This window comes from Oncorhynchus clarkii, chromosome 17, assembly GCF_045791955.1.
Source record: "Oncorhynchus clarkii lewisi isolate Uvic-CL-2024 chromosome 17, UVic_Ocla_1.0, whole genome shotgun sequence".
In the NCBI taxonomy this organism is placed as follows: domain Eukaryota; kingdom Metazoa; phylum Chordata; class Actinopteri; order Salmoniformes; family Salmonidae; genus Oncorhynchus; species Oncorhynchus clarkii.
The window spans coordinates 13,834,457-13,861,955 of record NC_092163.1 but is presented as its reverse complement, the minus strand read 5'-3'; the positions used below and the strand labels follow the sequence as shown (position 1 = coordinate 13,861,955).

Genomic DNA, 27,499 nt, shown 5'->3' with positions numbered 1-27,499 from the left:
AGGACCGTGTGAAGATGCTGGTGGAAACGGATACTAAAGTATCTATATCCACAGTAAAATGAGTCCTATATCTAAATAACCTGAAATGCCGCTCAACAAGGAAGAAGCCACTGCTCCAAAACCGCCATAAAAAAGCCAGACTACGGTGTGTAAGTGCACATGGGGACAGAGATTGTACTTTTTGTAGAAATGTCCTCTGGTCTGATGAAACAAAAATAGAACTGTTTGACCATAAGGCCTACAAGCCTACAAACCTGACTCAGTTACACCAGCTCTGTCAGGAGGAATGGGCCAAAATTCACCCAACTTATTGTAGGAAGCTTGTGGAAGGCTACCTGAAATGTTTGACCCAAGTTAAACAATTTAAAGGCAATGCTACGAAATACTAATTGAGTGTATGTAAACTTCTGACCCACAGGGAATGTGATGAAAGAAATCAAATCTGAAGTCAATCATTCTCTCTACTATTATTCTGACACTTCACATTCTTAAAATAAAGTGGTGATCCTAACTGACCTAAGACAGGGAATATTTACTACGATTAAAGTTCAGGAATTGTGAAAAACTGAGTTTAAATGTATTTTGCTAAGGTATATGTGAACTTCCAACTTCAACTGTACTACCACCACTGCGACCTGCATGCTCTTGTTGGCTGGCCCTCGCTTCATATTCGTCGCCAAACCCACTGGCTCCAGGTCATCTATAAGTCTTTGCTAGGTAAAGCCCCGCCTTACCTCAGCTCACTGGTCACCATAGCAACACCCACCCGTTGCACGCGCTCCAGCAGGTATATTTCACTGGTCATCCCCAAAGCCAACACCTTCTTTGGCTGCCTTTCCTTCCAGTTCTCTGCTGCCAATGACTGGAACAAATTGCAAAAATCACTGAAGCTGGAGGCTTATATCTCCATAATAATTTTGCACGCCCAATTTTTCAGTTTTTGATTTGTTAAAAAAGTTTGAAATATCCAATAAATGTCGTTCCACTTCATGATTGTGTCCCACTTGTTGTTGATTCTTCACAAAAAAATACAGTTTTATATCTTTATGTTTGAAGCCTGAAATGTGGCAAAAGGTTGCAAAGTTCAAGGGGGCCGAATACTTTCGCAAGGCACTGTATTTTGCACCCCAGTATCTCTACTTGCATATCATCATCTGCACATCTTTGACTCCAGTGTTAATGCTAAATTGTAATTATTTTGCCACTATAGTCTATTTATTGCCTTACCTCCCTAACCTTTGTTGGGGAATAATCAGAATTAGTTGGTAACATAGGTAAGATGTTTTATATTCATTATATGCTTGTGAGTTACTTCTCATCAGAATGTTTATTTTTGTATAATACTGTTCGCCATTTGCAGTCATCTGTTCTCTGTCAGGACTAAGTTACTTTGGCCGCAGAGAGGGGAGAGGTCAAGCGTGTATCTCTTGGCTCCACAATGTCTGTGTGCCAATCAATGTGTCTCTGTGATCTTGTCAAGGAGGGGGTATTTGATATATGCCTGTTGATAGGTTTTGTTTTATGGTTCTGAGAGCGAGAAAATAACATAGTTTAGGAGACAAAGCTGAACGATAATTTATGGCCAATGCTGTCTGGCTATGTGTGTCTTTGTTATAAAGGATCTCAGTTGCAATGTGTAAGGACTCTCAGAGAATTCATTGATAGACACTGAATTGATCTGAGAGTCACAGGGTTGTGATGGAGCTCACATAATTAAAGATGGACTTTGTGATAACTCTGACTTGTGTGTGGTTTGCTCTCATGATTTGGTAAATACAGGAAATTTCCACGACACCTTACTACATTTGCACACACTGTATATCGATTTTTCTATTGTGTTATTGACTGTACGTTTGTTTATCTCATGTGTAACTCTGCGTTGTTGTTTTTGTCGCATTGCTTTGTTTTATCTTGGCCACGTCGCAGATGTAAATGAGAACTTGTTCTCAACTGAACTACCTGGTTAAATAAAGGTGAAATATATATGTATATGTAGAGATTTTTTTTAAATGTAAATGTTTTATGAGATTGGAGAACACTTTGGTCGGGATCTTTGACCATTCCTCCATATAAAATCATTCCAGATCCTCGATTTTCTTGTGTGTGCTTGGGGTTATTGTCTTGCTGGAAGATCCATTTGCGGCCTAGTTTCAGCCTCCTGACAGAGGCAACCAGGTTTTTGGCTTAAATGTCCTGGTACTTGGTTCATGATACCGTTGACGTTAACAAGTGCCTCTAGACCAGTGGAACCAAAATAACCCCGTAACATCCAAGATCCACCACCATATTTACTATATTTGCTATACTATATTTACTTTTCTGCATACTTTTCCATGTTTCAATGCCAACACCACCGCTGGTGTATGTGGCCAAAGAGGTCTATTGTCATGTCATCTGACCATAGCACCAGTTCCAATCCAAGTGCTAACGCTGTTTATCAAACTCCAGGTGGTGTATGGTCAGATCACATGAAAATAGGCTTAGTGTCATTATCCTCGCAAGAGGAGGGTGCTGGAGTATTGAAAACAAGGGTGCCATTTTAACCTCAATCTTTTATTTTATTACTTGTTAATTTTAAACAAAATATTTTTCTCAATTGTATTAGTGTAAAATAATTTAAAAAAACTTTAGTATACAATATACAGTAGCTAAGTATTTGTTTTATTTATTTTATACAGTCTTAATTTCTGCCCATTTTGGTTCTGACTGTATATCCCTTTCATACACAGACCAAAATCACACTAATTTCCCATACATGCTTTTTTGTACCAGCTTTAAAAAAAATAAACACTAAATTAAAAGCCACCTGAAGACCTAGTCATGATTCCTGCATTTTCATAGACCCTGTAACCAAAATACAGGTATCGGGTCTGTGTGAATGGTGCTCTGCTTTTTTTCAGGTAAATTCATTAACACAAACAGGCCCAATGCGAACAGGCCCAATGATTTAACAACACCTTACCCTTCCAATGTGCCAGTTACCCGCTGATATGTATCAAAGGGGTACAGTATACTGTCTGCAAGAAGATAGTAAATAAGGCGCTGTTTGAAAGGGGGTCAACATTGCCTTATATATATTACATTTTTTACAGGTAATATACCACATTTTCTGTTTGAAGTGGGTATTACACTGCCCTCCAGGAGTTGCTGAATTTCCTCTTCATTTTGCTCCACAATTCATGCACCCTGGTGTGGAGAGCGAGGTAGTGACAGTGCTCCCTTCCCTTTGAAAATGCTCATAATGACAGTACCGTAAGTTTTTGGGACAGATGTGCAAAACACCAATTTAACCCCAGGAATCAGTACAGAAGGTATTTTAAGCATTTTCATGCTGTCTGATATGGTAGCAAAAGTGATCTACTGTACTCCCAACTGCTGCCGCTAGATGCCTCTGACAACGCAGCAAGGTTTCATGGGAAGTATGACGTTTACGTCTGTGCACCGCTTCAATCTGATTCATTCTAGCGAGCGAGCTAATCAAAACAATGAAGGCAATCATTCAAAGAGTGACAACAGCGAGCGTGTCAGGTGAGTAACGCTGTCTACTTGTTATTATTTTATTTCTTTATCGCTCATAGTGTCAAAGAATGACAGTTCTTCACCGGTAGGCATTTTGCAGGCAGCACAGAGGATTGCTAACGTTAGCTACCGTAGTTTGGTAGCCGCACGGCTATCCAATCAAACGTATTTACAAAACACTTTTCCAGTGGTGTAAAGTAACTTAATTAAGTAAAAACACTTTAAAGTACTACTTAAGTCGTTTTAGGGGGTATCTGTACTTTACTATTTATATTTTTGACAACTTTTACTTTCACTTCTACATTCCTAATGAAAATAATGTACAATGTACTCCATACATTTGCAGCCTACTACTACTTGCAAGACTGCCAGTGTGTGCTAGATTAACCACACTTTTTGAGGAGGATGTGTCTCACACTGAATAATAAAAAGGACAATTTATTTTATTGATTTGATAATTCTGTCCTGTGTTGTCACAGTGGGAGAGGTGCCCATCAGCTCAATAGGCAGAGGACTGTGTGTGTTGCTGGGTATATCCATGGAGGACACACAGAAGGATGTTGACTACATGTGAGTGTGGGTTCATTCAGTCACAAAACATTATCTTTGCACTACGGTACTGTAGCCCTTCTCCTACATAGGCAGGGCATAAGGGTCAGGTTCATATCTGTAATAGGAATTTGTAAGACAACCGTAGCATTCACATAGAGCTATTCTTTTGTATTTAGCCCAATAAGTTTGGAACATCTGCACAAAATACTTGCTCACTCCTATAGCCATCTCCTCTGTGACCCCAACACTTGGATTCTAATAAATGAATTATATATTTCAATCAATTCTACGCCCCAACATTAATTTCTTTGCTTCTCAGGGTTCGTAAGATCCTCAACCTGCGTCTGTTTGACGATGAGAACGGCCGGGCGTGGAGCAAAAGCGTCATGGACAGGGAATATGAAGTCCTGTGTGTCAGTCAGTTCACTCTGCAGTGCATACTAAAGGGTAACAAGCCAGACTTCCATGCTGCCATGCCTGCAGAGCTGTCCCAGCCCTTCTATAATAACATCCTGGAACACCTGAGGAGCACCTACAAGCCGGAGATGATCAAAGGTGGGTGAACACACAGGACTAAATAGAAAACGATATTACTATGGGTGAACATCATTGACTGACACTGCAGGCATACAGTCTGCTAAATACACACTAGGCCTATATCAGCTGCTATAACTATATTACGAGCTACTAAACAAGCCTGAGAGGATCAAAGGTGGGTAGCCTAGCGGTTAGAGCGTTGGTACAGTAACCGACAGGTTTCTTGTTCGAATCCCAGAGCTGGCAAGGTGTAAAAATCTGCCGTTCTACCCTTGAGCAAGGCAGTTAACAACAACTGCTCCCCGGGTGCCGATGATGTCGGTTAAGGCAGCCCCCCGCACCTCTCTGGTTATGAGGGGATGGGTTAAATGCGGAAGACACATTTCAGTTGAATGCATTGAGTTGTACAACTGACTAGGTGTCAGTGTTCCCTCTAAGCTGCGTACAGCTCCCATCAGACTGCCGCGCAGACAAAATATCCGTCCAGCCAGAGAAGCATGAGTTTGAACTTCACTCACCTTTCTTGAGACCCTTTCCCCTTTAACACTATCAACATTTCGCTCTACTGTGGGAGTTGTGATCGAATCAACGCAATGTTAACCAATTTCAATGTAACATACCGACATTAAACAAACTATTCAAAACTTGGTATGCAAAACTAACTGTGAAAGATATTTTCTTGTAGGCAGAGCGCATTGGAGTAGGATTCTATAGTATTGACAGGCAAGAGTCAGGCCTGTACTCTACACAGACCAGTGCGCCATAACTAATCAGAGCTGCAGTAGGCCTATATGCAAATAACCATTGCCACATATGGATCTGTGTCTTTCACTTTGAACTGGACTGTTTTTAGACTACATTATGAGCAATCGCGAATAGATGCTCTTGTTTTGAGATCAGAGCGAGAGCCACCTGTGCACTTTTGTTCATATTCTTTGCTAGTTAGTGAGTTATTAGCCCAGTTACAGCTCATTTCTAGTGCTTCCTACAAAAACACAAAAAGTCTACATGTCTTGACATCTTTGAAAACGAGTCAGGTAAATAGATTTTTTTAGGTCTTAAAAAGGGCAGTGTTGTATTTTGAGACAATAAGCAGAGCATAGCTTAATTTGTCTGATTCTCTGTAATAATGGTATGGAAATAATGTATTTTATTTTGAAAAGTGGTTTCTTGCATAAAAAATCACACGTTTCAGTCACCTCCTTGTTTGAATGACAGGTGTATAAACAGGTTCATGTCAAGCACATTTTTGTTCAAAAGTCTCATGGAATGTAGACTTACATTGAACACCACACATTGGCTGCTACTGTTGGCTGAATGATAGAACAGCTATTTCCATGTTATAATGTTATGGGATGCATTTCTCCATTGTTTTTGATGGTAGGCCACTCTGGTAGGCCTACATTATGATCAAATAGCCACAGTAGCCTACTTGACCACTCTTACAACTGTAACTTAAAGGAGGTACAACCTCAGTGTTCACAGTAAACGCGTGCCGGAAGTTGCACAGAATTTTCACAACCTTCAAGTTTGTGCTCAGCAGACCTTAAATTTGCTCAGTGCCCAATTTTTTTTTGAGGGAACATTGCTTGGTATCCCATTTCCTTTTCTCACTATTGAGTTGAACCAAGTTGAGGTGTGTGATGTGCTGACCTGGTTACGCTTCCACTTTAGTGGCTGGAACCATGCTGGAAAGGACAATGTGAACCGATAATATCAGCCAGCACTATAGGTCGGGTCAGCGCGATAGTGTGAAAAGGGTACAAGAATACAGTAGGCTCCACAAGCACTAGGCCTATACACTGAGTGTACAAAACATTTTTCATGACATAGACTGACCAGGTGAAAGCTATGCTCCGTTATTGATGTCACTTGTTAAATCCACTTCAATCAGTGTAGATGAAGGAAAGGAGACAAGTAAGAGAATGATTTTTAAGCCTTGAGTCAATTGATACATGGATTGCAGATGTGTGCCATTCAGAGGGTGAATGGGCAAGACAAAATATTTAAGTGTCTTTGAACGACATATGGTAGTAGGTGCCAGGCGCACTGGTTTGTGTCAAGAACTGCAACGCCGCTGGGTTTTTCACACTCAACTGTTTCCTGTGAGAATCAAGAATGGTCCACCACCCAAAGGACATCCAACCAACTTGACACAACTGTGGGATGCATTGGAGTCAACATGGGCCAGCATCCATGTGAAACGCTTTCGACACCTTCTAGAATCCATACCCCGACAAATTGAGGCTGTTCTGAGGGTAAGGGGAGGGGGAGTTCCTAATGTTTGTTATACTCAGTGTATATTACAATATCACTATATCTATCTGCTGGCCTGGGCTGGGTGAGAGAAACACTGCAAAATGAGCCATATATGGAGTTTTTAAAATAGACTGCTATTGTACAGAATTTCACATCCAGTGACCCAAAAGTGTCAAGGACACTTTGCTGTGTAGGCAGTTTGTGGGCGGAGAGAAATGGACTCTCATAAGACACTCTAGATAGGAAAAGCCTAAATGAAGATAGAATTTTGATACCTTGGATATTTAATAGATATGTAAAAGGATCTGCATTCTTCTAAGTGTGTGGTTTTAATATTTAATAGCATTGGGTCAATTTATTGCTCGGTACTGATTGCAAAAGGGAATTTGTTCAAGCGAAGAGGTGAAGCTAAACTGAACAAAAATATAAACGCAACATGCAACAATTTCAAAGTTTTTACTGAGTTACAGTTCATATAAGGAAATAAGTCAATTCAAGTAAATTCATTAGGCCCTAATCTATGGTTTTCACCTGAATGAGAAGGGGTGCTGCCATGGGTGGGCCTGGGAGGGCATAGGCCCACCCACTTAGGAGACAGGCCCAGCCAATCAGAATGAGTTTTTCCCCACAAAGGGGCATTATTACAGACACCATCCCCCTCAGATGATCCCGCAGGTGAAGAAGCCAGATGTGAAGGTGGTATGCAGTTGCGACGCCGGTTGGATGGACTGCCAAATTCTGTAGAATGACGTTGGAGGCAGCTTATGGTAGAGAAATTAACATTCAATTATCTGGTAACAACTATGGTGGACATTCCTGCAGTGGACATGCCAATTGCACACTCCCTCAAAACTTGGGACATCTGTGGCATTGTGTTGTGTGACAATTTTAAAGTGGCCTTTTATTGTCTTCAGCACAAGGTGCACCTGTGTAATGATCATGCTGTTTAACCAGCTTCTTGATTATCCACACGTGTCAGGTGGGTGGATTATATTTGCGAAGGAGAAATGCTCACTAACAGGGATGCAAAGAAATTTCTGCACAAAATCTGAGAGAAATAAGCTTTTTGTGCGTATGGAAAATCTCTGGGATATTTTTATTTCAGCTCATGGAACATGGGACCAACACTTAAAATTGTATTTTTGTTCAGTGTAATTGATAGCCTAAGGTGAATATCACAAACACCTGGAGAACAATAGTGAATAGAAGGGTTGCTGGTCAAGCTTAAGGCTTGACCAGAGTTAGGGTTTTAGGGTTGATAAGCCAATGCACTCCTAAGTGAAACAGCCTAGACTACAGGGTCACATGCAGTAGCCTTTATCCTTGAGGCCACTCAAGACTTGACTCCTGACCTGAAAGGCTCGGAATCAGTTGAATCGCCTGCTTCCCTGTTGAAACAGAGGAAACATACGTTGGTCTATAAGGTCATAGTTCACAGTGCAAATGTTATGGTTGTTCCACACATCTAGATAGGGGGTGTTTTTTTCAGGCCATGTTTGGTGGTGAATTGGGTCTATAAGGTCATAGTTTTTATATTTTTATTTCACCTTTATTTAACCAGGTAGGCCAGTTGAGAACAAGTTCTCATTTACAACTGCGACCTGGCCAAGATAAGGGAATGCAGTGTGACACAAACAACGCAGAGTTACACATGAGATAAACAAACGTACAGTCAATAACACAATATAAAAATCTATATACAGTGTGTGCAAATGTAGTAAGATTAGGGAGGTAAGGTAATAAATAGACCGTTGTGACGAAATAATTACAATTTAGCATTAACACTGGAGTGATAGATGTGCAGAAGATGAATGTGCAAGTAGAGCTACTGGGGTGCAAATGAGCATAAAAATGAATAACAATATGGGGATGAGGTAGTTGGGTGGGCTATTTACAGATGGGCTGTGTACAGGTGCAATGATCGGTAAGCTGCTCTGACAGCTGATGCTTAAAGTTAGTGAGGGAGATATAAGACTCCAACATCAGTGATTTTTGCAATTCGTTCCAGTCATTGGCAGCAGAGAACTGGAAGGAAAGGCGGCCAAAGAAGGAGTTGGCTTTGGGGATGACCAGTGAAATACACTGCTCAAAAAAATAAAGGGAACACTAAAATAACACATCCTAGATCTGAATGAATGAAATATTCTTATTAAATACTTTTTTCTTTACATAGTTGAATGTGCTGACAACAAAATCACACGAAAATGATCAATGGAAATAAAATGTATCAACCCATGGAGGTCTGGATTTGGAGTCACACTCAAAATTAAAGTGGAAAACCACACTACAGGCTGATCCAACTTTGATGTAATGTCCTTAAAACAAGTCAAAATGAGGCTCAGTAGTGTGTGTGGCCTCCACGTGCCTGTATGACCTCCCTACACAACGCCTGGGCATGCTCCTGATGAGGTGGCGGATGGTCTCTTGAGGGATCTCCTCCCAGACCTGGACTAAAGCATCCGCCAACTCCTGGACAGTCTGTGGTGCAACGTGGCGTTGGTGGATGGAGATGATGTGCTCAATTGGATTCAGGTCTGGGGAACGGGCGGGCCAGTCCATAGCATCAATGCCTTCCTCTTGCAGGAACTGCTGACACACTCCAGCCACATGAGGTCTAGCATTGTCTTGCATTAGGAGGAACCCAGGGCCAACCGCACCAGCATATGGTCTCACAAGGGGTCTGAGGATCTCATCTCGGTACCTAATGGCAGTCAGGCTACCTCTGGCGAGCACATGGAGGGCTGTGCGGCCCCCCAAAGAAATGCCACCCCACACCATGACTGACCCACCACCAAACCGGTCATGCTGGAGGATGTTGCAGGCAGCAGAACGTTCTCCACGGCGTCTCCAAACTGTCACGTCTGTCACATGTGCTCAGTGTGGACCTGCTTTCATCTGTGAAGAGCACAGGGCGCCAGTGGCGAATTTGCCAATCTTGGTGTTCTCTGGCAAATGCCAAACGTACTGCACGGTGTTGGGCTGTAAGCACAACCCCCACCTGTGGACGTCGGGCCCTCGTACCACCCTCATGGAGTCTGTTTCTGACTGTTTTAGCAGACACATGCACATTTGTGGCCTGCTGGAGGTCATTTTGCAGGGCTCTGGCAATGCTCCTCCTTGCACAAAGGCAGAGGTAGTCCTGCTGCTGGGTTGTTGCCCTCCTACGGCCTCCCTCCACGTCTCCTGATGTACTGGCCTGTCTCCTGGTAGCGACTCCATGCTCTGGACACTACGCTGACAGACACAGCAAACCTTCTTGCCACAGCTCGCATTGATGGTCCATCCTGGATGAGCTGCACTACCTGAGCCACTTGTGTGGGTTGTAGACTCCGTCTCATGCTACCACTGAGTGAAAGCACCGCCAGCATTCAAAAGTGACCAATACATCAGCCAGGAAGCATGAGAAGTGGCCACTGAGAAGTGGTCTGTGGTTATCACCTGCAGAACCACTCCTTTATTGGGGGTGTCTTGCTAATTGCCTATAATTTCCACCTGTTGTCTATTCCATTTGCACAACAGCATGTTCAATCAGTGTTGCTTTTATTGTCAATCAGTGTTGCTTCCTAGCGCGTGCTACGGGTGGGTGTTGTGGACAGTTTGATTTCACAGAAGTGTGATTGACTTGGAGTTACATTGTGTTGTTTAAGTGTTCCCTTTATTTTTTTGAGCAGTGTATATCTGCTGGAGCGCGTGCTACGGGTGGGTGTTGCTATGGTGACCAGTGAGCTGAGAAATGTAAAGTAAATGACATCGCCGAAGTCAAGGATCGGCCCTTGCAGAGCAAGGGGAACAACTACTCCAAGTCTCAGAGCGAGTGACGTTTGAAACGCTATTAGCGCGCACCCCGCTAACTAACTAGCCATTTCACATCGGGCCTAATCTCGGGAGTTGATAGGCTTGAAGTCATAAACAGCTCAATGCTTGAATCACAGCGAAGAGCTGCTGGCAAAACGCATGAAAGTGCTGTTTGAATGAATGCTTACGAGCCTGCTGCTGCCTACCACCGCTCAGTCAGACTGCTCTATCAAATATCAAATCATAGACTTAATTATAACATAATAACATAATAACACAGAAATACGAGCCTTTGGTCATTAATATGGTAGAATCCGCAAACTATCATTTCAAAAACAAAATGTTTATTATTTCAGTGAAATACGGAGCCGTTCCGTATTTTATCTAACGGGTGGCATCCCTAAGTGTACATTTTGCTGTTACATTGTACAACCTTCAATGTTACGTCATAATTACATAATCTGGCAAATTAGTTCGCAACGAGCCAGGCGGCCCAAGCTGTTGCATATAACCAGGCTCTGCGTGCAATGAACACAAGAGAAGTGACACAATTTAATCTGGTTAATATTGCCTGCTAACCTGGATTTCTTTTTGCTAAATATGCAGGTTTAAAAATATATACTTCTGTGTATTGATTTTAAGAGAGGCATTGGTGTTTATGGTTAGGTGCAACGATTGTGCTTTTTTTTCTTCGCAAATGCGCTTTTGTTAAATCTGTTTGGCAAAGTTGGCTGTCTTTGTTAGGAAGAAATAGTCTTCATATACCCTGACTCTGTTGCAAGAGAAGTGACACGATTTACCTAGTTAAAAGAAATTCATTTTAGCAGGCAATATTAACTAAATATGCAGGTTTAAAAATATATACTTGTCTATTGATTTTAAGAAAGGCATTGATGTTTATGGTTAGGTACACGTTGGAGCAACGACAGTCCGCACCGCATCGATTATATGCAACGCAGGACACGCTAGATAAACTAGTAATATCATCAACCATGTGTAGTTAACTAGTGATTATGATTGATTGATTGATTTGATTGTTTTTTACAAGATAAGTTTAATGCTAGCTAGCAACTTACCTTGGCTTCTTACTGCATTCGCGTAACAGGCAGGCTCCTCGTGGAGTGCAATGAGAGGCAGGTGGTTAGAGCGTTGGACTAGTTAACTGTAAGGTTGCAAGATTGAATCCCCGAGCTGACAAGGTAAAAATCTGTCGTTCTGCCCCTGAACAGGGCAGTTAACCCACCGTTCCTAGGCCGTCATTGAAAATAAGAATGTGTTCTTAACTGACTTGCCTAGTTAAATAAAGGTGTAAAAAAATACTGATTTCCAATTGTTATGAAAACTTGAAATCGGCCCTAATTAATCGGCCATTCCGATTAATCAGTCGACCTCTAGTCCAGAGTAGTGATGCTAGACGGGCGGGCAGGTGCGGGCAACGATCGGTTGAAGAGCATGCATTTAGTTTTACTTGCTTTTAAGAGCAGTTGGAGGCCATGGAAGGAGTGTTGTATGGCATTGAAGCTCGTCTGGAGGTTTGTTAAGTGTCCAAAGAAGGGCCAGAAGTATACAGAATGGTGTCGTCTGCGTGGAGGTGGATCAGAATCACAAGCAGCAAGAGCGACATCATTGATGTATACAGAGAAAAGAGTCGACCCGTGAATTGAACCCTGTGGCACCACCATAGAGACTGCCAGAGGTCCGGGCAACAGGCCCTCCAATTTGACACAATGAACTCTATCTGAGAAGTATTTGATGAACCAGGCGAGGCAGTCATTAGAGAGTCGGAAAGCCTTGGCCAGGTCGATGAAGACGGCAGCACATTATTGTCTTTTATCGATGGCGGTTATGATTTCGTTTAGGACCTTGAGAGTGGCTGAGGTGCACCCATAACCAGCTCGGAAACCAGATTGCATAGCGGAGAAGCTATGGTGGGATTTGAAATGGTCGGTGATCTGTTTGATAACTTGGCTTTCGAAGACTCTAGAAAAGCAGGGTAGGATAGATATAGGTCTGTAACAGTTTGGGTCTAGAGTGTCTCCCCCTTTGAAGAGGGGGATGACCGCGGCAGCTTTCCAATCTTTAGGGATCTCAGACGATACGAAAGAGAGGTTTAACAGGCGAAAAATAGGGGTTGCAACAATTGCGGCGGATACTTTTAGAAATAGGGGGTCCAGATTGTCTAGCCCAGCTGATTTGTAGAGGTCTGGATTTTGCAGCTCTTTCAGAACATCAGCTATCTGGATTTGGGTGAAGGGAAAGTGGGGGAGGCTTGGGCAAGTTGCTGTATGGGGTGCAGAGCTGTTGGCCGGGGTAGGGGTAGCCAGGTGGAAAGCATGGCCAGCCGTAGAAACAATCTTATTGAAATTCTCAATTATCGTAGATTTATCGGTGGTGTCAGTGTTTCCTAGCCTCAGTGCAGTGGGCAGCTGGGAGGAGGTGCTCTTATTCTCCATTGACGTTACAGTGCAAAGATTATGGTGTTTCCACATCTACATAGGGGGTGGGTTTGTCAGGCCATGTTTGGTGGTGAATTATATGGTCGTTGGTCACAGCATAGAAATAAACATTGTTATATAACATTTTCGGGGCGGCAGGTAGCCTAGTGGTTAGAGCGTTGGACTAGTAACCGAAAGGTTGCAATATCGAATCCCCGAGCTGACAAGGTAAAAAAAATCTCTCTTTCTGCCCCTGAACAAGGCAGTTAACCCACTGTTCCTAGGCCATCATTGAAAATACGAATTTGTTCTTAACTAACTTGCCTAGTAAAATAAAAACAATATATATTTAATTATATGGGTCACAGTGCAAGGGCGGTTCCACATTGGGGTAGTTTTCTTTTATCAGGTCGTAGTTGGTGATGGTGTTTGGTGGTGAATTGGTTCAAGCCACCGGGGAGAAGGTGTAGTGGAGGAACTCTGTGTCCCTGCTTGTAGTGGGACGCAAGCTCTCTAATTAGTCTTCTTACTGCCAAGGCCCAATCGCCTGAGTGGGAGAAACAAGATGATTCTGCTCTTTTTAGAACACACCACCCAACCACCGGTTTCATGGGCAGATGATGTAATAAATCGAAACATACCTGGACCAAAGGGGAACATTTAAGTATAAACTTCCTGTCTTATTGTATCTTAACACCCTCTACCCCCGTGTCCCTGTTGTACTGAGATGTCACCTGCTTATAAATCATTGATATAGATTAATATGCACAATAAGCAAACTGCAGTGGCTGTTACTGGATGGAAACGTTGTGTTGTCATTTATATTGGCCTATAGAGGAAGGGGGAAACGAAGGAGGATCCTAGTTCTTTTAACTGTTTTAGACTCATTTAGATGTATTAAGGTTAACCTTTACATTTTCCTTTTGTCTTGTGTTTTTAGACGGGCAGTTTGGGGCCTACATGCAGGTTCACATCCAGAATGACGGACCAGTCACCATCGAACTGGTGTCTCCTTCTGCTCCCATGGACCCCAAACAGGTACAGTTGATGCTGTTGATTTCTGCAAGCAGGAAGTTGACCCATGGTGTATGATGGTGTCATATTGCGGAGTCTCCCTTTATTAGGCTATGTATTGCTAGACTATATTTGTTCTAAATTGTTCAGACGTTCTCTCAGCACTCTATCTATCTATCCTGCTATCCTCCAGCAGGTGGTGCTGCAGGCCTAACTTCTTGTAGTAACAGATGGAGAACGGACCATGATCAACATGCAAAGCTGCACTATTGTTTTTCTTAGTGCAGTGTTAGTCAACCTCTGGTCCATGGACCGGCACCGCTCCCTGAGATGTGGCTTACTGGTCCCTGAGATAGCTGTCAGACATTTAGTTGGTCAGTTTTCTGGCTTCAAGGAGGTGAACCATAGATCTTTTTTTAATATATTTTTTATTTCATTTTAGCTTTATTTAACTAGGCAAGTCAGTTAAGAACAAATTCTTATTTTCAATGACGGCCTAGGAACAGTGGGTTTAACTGCCTGTTCAGGGGCAGAACGACAGATTTGTACCTTGTCAGCTCAGGGGTTTGCTAGTCCAACGCTCTAACCACTAGGCTACCCTGCCGCCCCAGTCCCTGATACAAAAACCAATCCTGATACTGTAGATGTGTACTGATTATCCCATGAATCTGTCCTGCTCTGTCCCAGCACCCCTCTGGCCTAGCTGAAAGACCACTGATTGACCAGAAGTGTCCAGAAGTGTGTGTGTGTGGAGGCGACATAACATATGATTGGCAGGCCAGGGCGAGGTGTGTGTATGGGGGGGGGGGGCGCCACCACCGCATGGGTGCCCCCGCTCTCCCCACAGGGATCGGTTGACTCCTGAGTCACTGTGCACTCTGTTACCATAACGACGGCCTCTGCAGGGGAGACTCAGGCCATGCTGGCTAAGAAATATATTTGGATGTGGAATAATGATTTATGAGTTCTGATGTGTAGCCGAAGTAGTGACAAGTTCACCCCCAATGTTATATTAATAATGCATGTCTTCTCTTAGGGCCAGTTTCCTGGACCTAGATTAAGCTCTGTCCTGGACTATAAAGCATGCTCAATCTAAATTCTCCATTGACCCTGCTTTTAGGACTAGGCTTAATCCTGATCCAAGAAACCTTAATGTATTATAACACAGAGGGATTTGAAGGAGCCTTGATGAATGTGTTTACGCCACCACATCTACTTGAAAACATCGCGCTATGATCCAAACTTAGCAGAAAGCAGTCAGGTCCACTCCAAACAGCAGCAGCCATGAGGGAGTAGGGACATCCCTCCCTGCTTCTCCTAAACCATCCACTTCACATTGTATTTTATTCAAATCAAATCAAACTTTATTTGTCACATGCTCCGAATACAACAAGTGTAGACCTTACCGTGAAATGCTGACTGACAAGCCCTTTAACCAACAGTGCAGTTCAAGAAGAGTTAAGAAAATATTGACCAAATAAATTAAAGTAAAAAAAATAAATAAAAGTAACACGATAAAATAACAATATCGAGGCTATATACAGGGAGTACCGGTATCAAGTCAATGTGCGGAGGTACAGTGAGTCATTTGAAATTGTAGTGTTTTAGTTATTTGTCAATTGTTGAAGACTTTCTGAATGTGATTCCAGTCCCTTCTGTGTGTGCATGCGTGGTCTTTGTGTGTGTAAACTTGGCTGACTGCTCGGTCCAATGGATGTAAGCGGCAGTCCTCAGAATTTTAATCTAGTCTGTTTTGGATATTTGGGATGTTGTTGTGCAGTTAGAGGGGAGTATGCCAAGACTGAGAGGATCACCAGTCAACTGGGGGAGCAGCTTACGCACGCACACACGCACACACACACACACACACATTTCCTTTCTATGAATCAGAAGCTTTATCAGATCCTAGGAGAGGGACAACAGAGCCTTTCAAACAATACCATTACGTTATCCTGTTTCTATTGTTCTGTGAAAGTAATTTTGAATATGAAACAGTGGTCTTAATCACTGAAATGTCAAGTGATCGTTTTTATTGGGGGTTTTCAAAGCCACACAACACCCTGGGTAAGATGGTATATTGCTTGCTAGCTAGCTAACCCCGATGTAGTTTGTACAGGGATAACTAGATACATGGTGGTTTTTTAAGTCTTATTCCCTTTAAATCATTAAGAGTTTGTGGGATGTTGTGGCTTTAGCATGACATTTTAAGTCATAAATATTTCCTGTGGCGCTCATGAAAGTTTTAGCATGTATGTTTACAAACCTTTTCAGGGGTAGTTGTGTTCCTTTTAGTGTAGGGTGGTTGTTTACTCTTCTTTGAGCAGAACAGAGATAGCTGCTACAGTAGTTTCCTCAGGGAGGAGTCCAATAGATTAGCCTCGCAGCTAACCGTAGATGGTGAGTGAATGGGAAGATGACTCGGCTCTTTCTGAGTGTGACCGCTTTATATTGTCAGGACAGTTAAGGCTTCATCGAAATGGTCATAGCTTTCGAAAATAGCAGCACAGTGAAACAAAGCTCTGATGTTTATTTCTCTTTCTTGTTCTGCCCTTTTCTTTTCATCTTCTCTTCTCTTGTTTTACTGTAGCCAAATATTTGAAACAGTTATACATAGCTAGGTTTTTCTTGGGCACGTGACTTGACCAGTAAAAACAGGTCACGTGACCATGAACAACTCCGGTCCCTACTAATTGCATTAGATCAATCCAAGTTTTGTCCTTCTCTTTTTAACCCTTTACCACTGGCCTTGTTTCCCCCCTCAGCTCGCTGAACAGGAGAAACAGCAGCAGAGGAAAGAGAAGCAGCGCTCTAAAGGACCCTTGGAGTTGGGCAGGGAGAGGGCCGCCCCGCGCCCCAGAGCCCAGGACCCTAATGCCAGCAGTGGAGCAGACGGAGACGTGTCGTCAGAGAGGGAGACCTAGGGCAGCACGGTGAGCCTTGAGTCATCCAACCTGCTGTGCTGGTAGTGCTGCATTACTTATACTAAAAATGTACAAATAAATAACCAATAAAGTTGTCCTCTGTTTGAGGGTTGATGTTAGGTCAAAGTAGTGGTATCTAGTGCTGTATGCATCTGCTACGAAACGCTTGACGTCACTGGTCCTTTACCACAGCTTCTGGATTTCCTCTCTGTATTTATTGCACACATACAGTACATGGATGAAATAGAACCACTTCAATCCACATTGGTGTATGTTGTACTGCACATGGTCCTTGGTCGCTCCATGTTATTGTTGACATTGTAGTGAAATCCAGAAGGAGGCTGTTTCTTATACAAGTGTTCAGATCTCCGGATTAGAGGGCTCTGCTCTTATTCATCCCTAGCGTTTGTTTACTAAAAACAGAGAAGTGGAGTCACTGCGTTAGTCAGTCAGCCCGCCCCTGCTTGCTTGCACGAGCGAGCCTGTGTTGTGGTGTGTTCGCGACTACGCCTTACCCCGTGTTGGGGTCAGTGACAGTGACCCGTGGTGGAGTTGGTGTGGCTTCGGAGCGAACACACCACCACACGACGTCACTACTGGGTGACGTGTCCTCTCTTTCATAACCATGCACATACACTTACACACACACATTATACACACACGGTACATACAATATATGTAATTTAGAGACACAACACACACACTGTACTCCCCTCACTTTACGAGACAAAAAGAGAGAAGGAAGCTGGAGAGAGGGGGGCGGGCTGGGTAAATATGCCGCAAGACATCAGCAAGGCCTCCCCGAGATGGTTGCATAAGGCCACTTTGTCTGACAGAGAGCGAAAGACGAGGGAGGGGGGAGGGAGAGATTGAGAATTGTTTTCATTTTTTCACTTTCGGGGGGGAACGCAAAGGCAGCAGTTCTCTGTGTGATAAGCAAGCTCAGACTTGAACTTGAACGTAGAGAAATGCTCACTCTCCTCCTCATCTCTTCCTCTCCTTTCCTCTCCTCTCTCTCGCTTCCTCAGTTCCGTCGCTTCATTTTTTTTAAAGGGGAACTTTGTCTCCCTGAGGTTTGCTTACTATGACTTAAAAATGAGCAGTGTGCACCACTGTGTGTGTCTCAGAATGATTAGAGTCAGTTTGTGACAAGTCTTCATCCTATCTTCCCTCACTTCCTTCCTGCAATGTTCTATTTAAATGAAATGTTCTTGTGGTTCTGTTACTGCAAGACTCCTCCTGCTCTCAATACTACAACTACTGCTCTTACAACAGCCACCACTCCTACTAATGCTACTGTGTCCAATACTACTGTGTCCAGTGCTACTGTGTCCAATACGGCTGTGTCCAGTGCTGCTGTGTCTAATGGTACTTCGTCTTAATGCTACTAACAGTCTATACAAGTTGCTCTGGATAATGGCACCTGCTAATTGATATTCTATATATGAATATACTGATAACAATGTGCCTTATATCTTATAGATTTACCATATTGATGATGGGAGGAGCCGGAGGAGCCCAGTCTGCCAAAATGGACTTCATCTGCAGAGACTGTGAGACGTGACTCTGGACTGTCCTCCTGGAAGAATGTATGGGCCTCTTCCTCTCCATCTTTCTCTACAACATTGGCAGTCTCTGCCACTGTCTTCCTCTACTCAAAGACAAGGGACCTTACACCCAAAACCCAAAGGCACCTATGACGGAGAGGGCTAGTGGCATCACAAGATGGAGATGCAGGACATTCTCTCAACTTACTTTTGGAGTTATTGTCTTAATCAGGACAACACATTTAATATTTATGAATGTTGTGAACATTATATGCTATACTGCTGTTTAGTGGATTTGAAAGTAAATGTTGTCATTTTATAAAAGAAAACATGGTGTGTGGACCTATGCTGTGTTTGTTGTGAGTGTGTACATGCTCTATCCTTGTTCTTGGATGGTCTGAGGGAGGAACACACTTACCTTAACATTGAACACAAATACCTTCAAAACTCCAGTATTTAGTTGACAGAGCATCTATTCCTGGCCTACAGGAACTGCTGTGCCCTCGCAGCGTGACGTTGTGCTGGGATGAGATTTCTCTCCATGTTTATTTCTGGTTGAGAACAGAACGGGAGGAAACTGAGAAACAACGTCAGGCTCTGGAGATATCATATGAGGAGAAGACAAGACATGACCCAAATATGTCTGGATCTACTGTGGTTTTTAGGGGGCTCTACGCTCCAGACAGTAGACAGCCCCGACCTATGTTTCATCACAACAGGGAAAGTGACTGCTGGATTATGGATGTAGATACCAACCAAGACAGTACAGCAGAAGTGATGAAAGCCATTTTGATTTTAATGGTGCATAGTTGAGACTGTGTGGTTCCACGTGTGTATCGGGGTCCCTACTGGCAATGACTCATTGATGGTGGAGGGGGGTATTCTACAGTTTGTGTGTGAGTTGTTCCGTCTTTGATAGTGTTTTGTTGTGGATCTCAGTACTGTACTACAAGTGTGCACTTCGTGTGTGTATCATCTTCCCGGCCTTTGGAGCTGTGTCTGGGCGCGGTGTCAGTTCAGTTGGACATGGGAAAGTGGGTTAAATTCCAGGCATTCTGCTACATCTGAGACTGCTACAGCGTTTGGGATTGTCTGTTTCTTTCGGGGGCTTTATCTTGCCTCTCATGTGTGAGCCAGTCTCTTGCCAAACCCCACTGGCTATGGAAAAACAATTTAACTGGATTTAATTTGTTGCCCCCCCCCACTTCCCTCCTCCTCCTCCCCCTCTTTCTTTTCTTTTGTGCACCTCTGAGACTTTGGGAATTCATCCTATTTAGTATACTAAATAACTCCATGCCCGGGTTGAGTGCAGGATTCCTCTCTACAGGTTATAGGCAATCGTTCATTTCAGGGATGGTTTTATGCATAAAACCACATCTGGGCCGCAAACCGACAATTTGGTTGTGTGTGTGTGGTGTCTAGCTCTTATTTCTCATGTATTTTCTCATGACAGTACAATGCCATACTTCCTTCTGTGGTCAGGTAGCTTATAAGATACTTGTGTGAGAGGACAAACCTTCTGAGACATAAAGCACTATCTTGTTTGGTGCATTATTATGCTACTTTTGTCCCTTTAATCTCTCACACCACCATTTACCACCTCTTTTTACTTTTGTTTATCTCTTTCATTCTCTGATTCTCTCTCTTGTTCCTTGACTCAAAGGGTTAAAGGAGGCACAATGAAACCTAGTTGCTAAGAGCCCTAACCACTTTTTCCACTCTTGCTGGAAACTTTCCAGTGCTATTTATAAGAAAACTCAAACAATCAAAACTCACAATCAAGAGTGACTGTCAGAATGAAGTTATTATCCTGAAATTATAAATATCCTAGAAGCATATTTTTTCCCATAAATTACGTGAATAGCCTAATATAATTTGTTTGGAGGAAAAAATGGCCTCATTTCATATCCTTTACATTATGTGAAGCCTTTCACTGGGCTAGGCCTGTTTATTCAAAGCATGCATGTCTAATGATAGTAAATAACGTCGGGATAGTTATATTTACCACTGTAAAGTAATCACAGTCCATCTTATTTGATGACATAGATATAAATTAATGTAAAATTCATGAGCAATGCATTCATTGATCTATTATGTAACGTATGCATAATAGCCTATAGCCTACTCAAATATTCTATAAAGTGGCCTGGGCACAAACAACTTCTGAAGATACAGTTGAAGTCGGTAGTTTACATACACTTAGGTTGGAGGCATTAAAACTCGTTTTTCCACCACTCCACATTAACAAACTATAGTTTTGGCAAGTCAGTTAGGACATCTACTTTGTGCATGACACAAGTAATTTTTCCAACAATTGTTTACAGACAGATTATTTCACTTAGAATTCACTGTATCACAATTCCAGTGGGTCAGAGGTTTTCATGCACTAAATTGACTGTGCCTTTAAACAGCTTGGAAAATTCCAAAAATATGATGTCATGGCTTTAGAAGCTTCTGATAGTCTAATTGACATAATTTGAGTCAATTGGAGGTGTACCTATGGATGTATTTCAAGGACTAACTTCAAACTCAGTGCCTCTTTCCTTGACATCATGGGAAAATCAAAAGAAATCATCTGTCATACCGCTCAGGAAGGAGACGAGTTCTGTCTCCTAGAGATTAACATACTTTGGTGCAAAAAGTACAAATCAATCCCAGAACAACAGCAAAAGACCATGTGAATATGCTGGAGGAAACAGGTACAAAAGTATCTATATCCACAGTAAAACGAGTCCTATATCGACAGCCTGAAAGGCCGCTCAACAAGGAAGTAGCCATCGCTCCAAAACCGCCATAAAAAAGCCAGACTACGGTTTGCAACTGTACATGGGGACAAAGATTGTACTTTTTGGAGAAATGTCCTCTGGTCTGATGAAACAAAAATAGAACTGTTTGGCTATAATGACCATCATTATATTTGGAGGAGAAAGGGGGAGGCTTGCAAGCCGTAGAACACCATCCCAACCGTGAAGCACGACGGTGGCAGCCTCATGTTATGGGGATGCTTTGCTGCAGGAGGGACTGGTGCACTTCACAAAATAGAGGGCATCATGTGGGAGGGAAATTATGTGGATATATTGAAGCAGCATCTCAAGACATCAGTCAGGAAGTTAATGCTTGGTCGCAAATGGGTCTTCCAAATGTATACTTCCAAAGTTGTGGAAAAATGGCTTAAGGACAACAAAGTCAAAGTATTGGAGTGGCCATCACAAAGCCCTGACCTCAATCCTATAGAAAATTTGTGGGCAGAACTGAACAAGTGTGTGAGCAAGGAAGCCTACAAACCTGACTCAGTTACACCAGCTCTGTCAGGAGGAATGGGCCAAAATTCACCCAACTTATTGCGGGAAGCTTGTGGAATGCTACCCAAAACGTTTGACCCAAGTTAAACAATTTAAAGGCAATGCTTCCAAATACTAATTGAGTGTATGTAAACGTTTGACCCAAGTTAAACAATTTAAAGGCAATGCTTCCAAATACTAATTGAGTGTATGTAAACTTCTGACCCACTGGGAATGTGATGGGACCCACTGGGAATGTGATGGGGCGGCAGGTAGCCTAGTGGTTAGAGCGTTGGACTAGTAACCGAAAGGTTGCAAGATCGAATCCCTGAGCTGACAAGGTAATAATCTGTCATTCTGCCCCTAAACAAGGCAGTTAACACACTGTTCCTAGACCATCATTGAAAATAAGAATTTGTTCTTAACTGTCTTTCCTAGTTAAATAAAGATAAATAAATATATATAAATAAATTATTCTCTACTATTATTCTGACATTTCACATTCTTGAAGTAAAGTGGTGATCCTAACTGAATTTTTACTAGGATGAAATGTCAGGAATTGTGAAAAACTGAGTTTAAATGTATTTGGCTAAGGTGTATGTAAACTTCCAACTTCAACTGTGTATTGATGTACATGTATCTAATTCAGCTATCATGCACATCATGCAAAAAACCTTTCCAAGAAGAGGGTAGTGATAGGCAGTGTACTGAGCCTTGAAAAAAAATAATGTTATACTCTCACTGTCTCTAGGCAATTTCTACGTCAAACAGCTTGCACAATTGATCAAACCGTTCTCTCTCGCTCTCTCTCTCTTGTCGGACACAGCATCCTACAATCACATCACCATACACATCAGTGAGCAATCTCGCGTTGCGCGCCCGAGCAGCCACAGTCGCATCTATGGAGCGCTCCCGCAGCCTGTCCTACTATTGCGTGGAATAAAAATGTAATATGACATAGAAGCAAGACGCCCTGGCACTTCAAAAGGAAAACCAACCTTGCAGTCCACACCTCAACACTCGCGACTTTCCAACGATACCGACTTGAAACTTTTACCTTACACCCCCCCGCCCCCCTCACACCGTTCCCCCACGTTATATCCGTTCGTGTAAAATTCCTTCAGAGAGCTTTGCTGCTCATTTCACTCCGGCGGCAACATGGACGAGGAAGAAGCCGCGGAAAGGATGTCTCCAGCCGGAGTCCAACCCCGGAATTGCCCGCCACAAGTGATGCTGAACCAGAAAAAGATCAAAGCGAGACGGAAAAAGCGAAGGGAGTTGGTTTTGATCCAAATATGCTTGTTGGGAGGGATGCTTCTCTTCGTCAAGGGGTTCTCCTACCTAGCAGAAAATTCAGGTGAGGGTAGGCCTATCAACTTACCCCCCTGTTGAGGGATGGAATGCTGAAGTGGGAGTTCCATAATGGCTGTTATGTAGCCCATAGAGTCCATTGTTTTGTTACCATGTTTTGTAACAATACAATGTTACATTGATTTTGCACATCATGCAAATTGTGTTTAAACTGGAGGCTACTTTTGAGTTGTTCTCGTTTTGCACATTTCTGAACTGGACTGGAGTGTGGTCAGGGGTGTCATGCACCCCCAAAATCTGAGGGGGCACAAAGTATGTGAGGATGGCTGGTGTGTGTGTGGTCATTTTTGAAACAGCTGAACAGTTTTTTTCCCGCACTGTTGAGCACGGGTTGGAACCAAATTCATTTTCCAATGGTTTCGTTCTGAACAGAACAATTATTTTTTTCGTTCCATTACACTGTTCTGACCGGCATAATAAAGTTCTGAACCAGTTCGAACCCCCCCCCCCAAAAAAAGTAACAGTTTATGGCGTTCCTTTCTGTTTCTTTTTAAACCTCTGAAATATATATATTTTTTTACATTTAGCTCGACAATACCTTTCTTCACCAAAAGGTGCACATAGAGCAGTTTGCTGCGATTTAATCTGTATAGGAAAGTTATTCAGAGCAAATTGTATTTTGCCGCAACAGTATGGTTTAATCATAATGAAAGACAAACACACACTGTGCTGCCAGTCACAGTGTAGAGTGCAATATGCAACTCAAATTCTGAAGAGGAAGCTTGTATTGAATCAGTGGGCATCTTGTTATGACATGCATTATCTGAATTAAGCCCAAATAATTGTACCTATGGAGAAGTGGCTTCTACAAAGAAACTTTTAATGTCATTGAACTTCCGAGTTGGTTTAAAGTTGGACCACCGTAAACGTTAGCTAGCTAGCTAACAAGCTTGTGTGTGCAGAGCAGCACCAGAATAAAAACACGTCTTACCTTTTTTGTAGTTAATAAATCCAATGTGACAACTATAGTATCCATAGCTAGCGTTGAAATGTCCATCCATTCTTCTCAAATGAACCATCTCTCCCTAATTTCTGAATTACGCTTGTAACGTTGTCAGTAGACTACAGTAGCCTATGTAACGTTGTCAGTAGACTACAGTAGCCTATGTAATGTTGTCAGTAGACCACAGTAACCTATGTAATGTTGTCAGTAGACTACAGTAACCTATGTAATGTTGTCAGTAGACTACAGTAACCTATGTAACATTGTCAGTAGGCTACAGTAACCTATGTAACGTTGTCAGAAGACTACAGTAACCTATGTAACGTTGTCAGAAGACAACAGTAACCTATAATGTTGTCAGTAGACTACAGTAACCTATGTAACATCGTCAGTAGGCTACAGTAATGTTGTCAGTAGGCTACAGTAACCTATGTAATGTTGTCAGTAGACTGCAGTAACCTATGTAACGTTGTCAGAAGACTACAGTAACCTATGTAATGTTGTCAGTAGACTACAGTAACCTATGTAACGTTGTCAGAAGACTACAGTAACCTATGTAATGTTGTCAGTAGACTACAGTAACCTATGTAATGTTGTCAGTAGACTGCAGTAACCTATGTAACGTTGTCAGAAGACAACAGTAACCTATGTAATGTTGTCAGTAGACAACAGTAACATATGTAACGTCGTCAGTAGACTACAGTAACCTATGTAATGTTGACAGTAGACTACAGTAACCTATGTAATGTTGACAGTAGACTACAGTAACCTATGTAACATTGTCAGTAGACTACAGTAACCTATGTAATGTTGTCAGTAGACTACAGTAACCTATGTAACGTCATCAGTAGGCTACAGTAACCTATGTAATGTTGTCAGTAGGCTACAGTAACCTATGTAAAGTTGTCAGTAGGCTACAGTAACCTATGTAACGTTGTCAGTAGGCTACAGTAACCTATGTAACAGCGGCAGTAGGCTACAGTAACCTATGTAACGTTGTCCGTAGGCTACAGTAACCGATGTAATGTTGTCAGTAGGCTACAGTAATGTTGTCAGTAGACTACAGTAACCTATATAACGTTGTCAGTAGACTACAGTAACCTAGATAACATTGTCAGAGGGCTACATTAACCTATGTAATGTTGTCAGTAGGCTACAGTAATGTTGTCAGTAGGCTACAGTAACCGATGTAATGTTGTCAGTAGGCTACAGTAATGTTGTCAGTAGACTACAGTAACCTATATAACGTTGTCAGTAGACTACAGTAACCTAGATAACATTGTCAGTAGGCTACATTAACCTATGTAATGTTGTCAGTAGGCTACAGCAATGTTGTCAGTAGGCTACAGTAACCGATGTAATGTTGTCAGTAGGCTACAGTAATGTTGTCAGTAGGCTACAGTAACCTATGTAACCTTGTCAGTAGGCTACAGTAACCGATGTAATGTTGTCAGTAGGCTACAGTAATGTTGTCAGTAGGCTACATTAACCTATGTAATGTTGTCAGTAGACTACAGTAACCTATGTAATGTTGTCAGTAGGCTACAGTAACCTATGTAATGTTGTCAGTAGGCTACAGTAACCTATGTAACATTGTCAGTAGGCTACAGTAACCTATGTAACGTTGTCAGTAGGCTACAGTAACCTATGTAACATTGTCAGTAGGCTACAGTAACCTATGTAACGTTGTCAGTAGGCTACAGTAACCTATGTAACATTGTCAGTAGGCTACAGTAACCTATGTAATGTTGTCAGTAGCCTACAGTAACCAATGTAACATTGTCAGTACGCTACAGTAACCTATGTAACATTGTCAGTAGGCTACAGTAACCTATGTAACATTGTTAGTAGGCTACAGTAACCTATGTCATGTTGTCAGTAGGCTACAGTAACCTATGTAATGTTGTCAGTAGGCTACAGTAACCTATGTAATGTTGTCAGTAGACTACAGTAACTTATGTAACATCGTCAGTAGGCTACAGTAACCTATGTAACATCGTCAGTAGGCTACAGTAACCTATGTAATGTTGTCAGCAGGCTACAGTAACCTATGTAATGTTGTCAGTAGGCTACAGTAACCTATGTAATGTTGTCAGTAGGCTACAGTAACCTATGTAATGTTGTCAGTAGGCTACATTAACCTATGTAACGTTGTCAGTAGACTACAGCAACCAATGTAATTTTGTCAGTAGGCTACAGTAACCTATGTAATGTTGTCAGCAGGCTACAGTAACATATGTAATGTTGTCAGTAGGCTACAGTAACCTATGTAATGTTGTCAGTAGGCTACAGTAACCTATGTAATGTTGTCAGTAGGCTACATTAACCTATGTAACGTCGTCAGTAGGCTACAGTAACCTATGTAGCATCGTCAGTAGGCTACAGTAACCTATAATGTTTTCAGTAGACTACAGTAATCTATGTAATGTTGTCAGTAGGCTACAGTAACCTATTTTACATCGTCAGTAGGCTACAGTGACCTATTTTACATCGTCAGTAGGCTACAGTAACCTATTTTACATTGTCAGTTGGCTACAGTAACCTATTTTACATCATCAGTAGGCTACAGTGACCTATTTTACATCGTCAGTAGGCTACAGTAACCTTTTTGACATCGTCAGTAGGCTACAGTAACCTATTTGACATCGTCAGTAGGCTACAGTAACCTATTTGACATCGTCAGTAGGCTACAGTAACCTATGTAATGTTGTCAGTAGGCTACAGTAACCTATGTAATGTTGTCAGTAGGCTACAGTAACCCATGTAATGTAGTCAGTAGGCTACATTAACCTATGTAACGTCGTCAGTAGGCTACAGTAACCTATTTGACATCGTCAGTAGGCTACAGTATCCTATAATGTTTTCAGTAGACTACAGTAACCTATGTAATGTTGTCAGTAGGCTACAGTAACCTATGTAATGTTTTCAGTAGGCTACAGTAACCTATGTAATGTTGTCAGTAGGCTACAGTAACCTATGTAATGTTGTCAGTAGGCTACAGTAACCTATTTTACATCGTCAGTAGGCTACAGGGACCTATTTTACATCGTCAGTAGGCTACAGTAACCTATTTTACATCGTCAGTAGGCTACAGTAACCTATTTTACATCATCAGTAGGCTACAGTGACCTATTTTACATCGTCAGTAGGCTACAGTAACCTTTTTGACATCGTCAGTAGGCTACAGTAACCTATTTTACATCATCAGTAGGCTACAGTAACCTATTTTACATCGTCAGTAGGCTACAGTAACCTGTTTTACATCGTCAGTAGGCTACAGTAACCTATTTGACATCGTCAGTAGGCTACAGTAACCTGTTTGACA

General features: G+C 42.2%; 2 protein-coding genes across 3 annotated transcripts in view; both read left to right on the top strand.

Moving 5' to 3' along the window:
• Window positions 1-3,428: 3,428 nt before the first annotated feature.
• LOC139369593 (D-aminoacyl-tRNA deacylase 1-like) lies at window positions 3,429-19,717 on the top strand. 2 transcript variants are annotated; one of them, XM_071108845.1, is made up of 6 exons: window positions 3,429-3,528; window positions 3,999-4,089; window positions 4,391-4,626; window positions 14,038-14,135; window positions 16,874-17,041; window positions 18,515-19,717. In XM_071108845.1, the coding sequence occupies exons 1-5, from the start codon at window positions 3,486-3,488 to the stop codon at window positions 17,030-17,032; spliced, it is 627 nt and encodes a 208-aa protein (XP_070964946.1). In that variant the 5' UTR covers window positions 3,429-3,485; the 3' UTR covers window positions 17,033-17,041; window positions 18,515-19,717. The 2 variants fall into 2 exon arrangements, with proteins under 2 accessions (XP_070964946.1, XP_070964947.1); XM_071108846.1 differs by having other exon boundaries at window positions 16,874-17,073; window positions 18,515-18,666.
• A 3,052-nt stretch (window positions 19,718-22,769) lies between these two features.
• The window catches only part of LOC139369592 (sodium/potassium/calcium exchanger 3-like), a 73,797-nt gene continuing 69,067 nt past the window's right edge, over window positions 22,770-27,499 (top strand). The window contains exon 1 of the mRNA XM_071108844.1: window positions 22,770-23,217. Coding sequence (XP_070964945.1) covers window positions 23,019-23,217 — 199 coding nt within the window. The 5' untranslated portion in view covers window positions 22,770-23,018. The remainder of the gene's footprint in view (window positions 23,218-27,499) is intronic.

Bases quoted from the DNA above. Each gene is read 5' to 3' on its own strand.
- LOC139369593 (XM_071108845.1), top strand. From the start codon at position 3,486: ATGAAGGCAATCATTCAAAGAGTGACAACAGCGAGCGTGTCAG. The intron at 3,529-3,998 runs GTGAGTAACGCT...GTGTTGTCACAG, and splicing joins GACAACAGCGAGCGTGTCAG to TGGGAGAGGTGCCCATCAGC. The intron at 4,090-4,390 runs GTGAGTGTGGGT...TTTGCTTCTCAG, and splicing joins CAGAAGGATGTTGACTACAT to GGTTCGTAAGATCCTCAACC.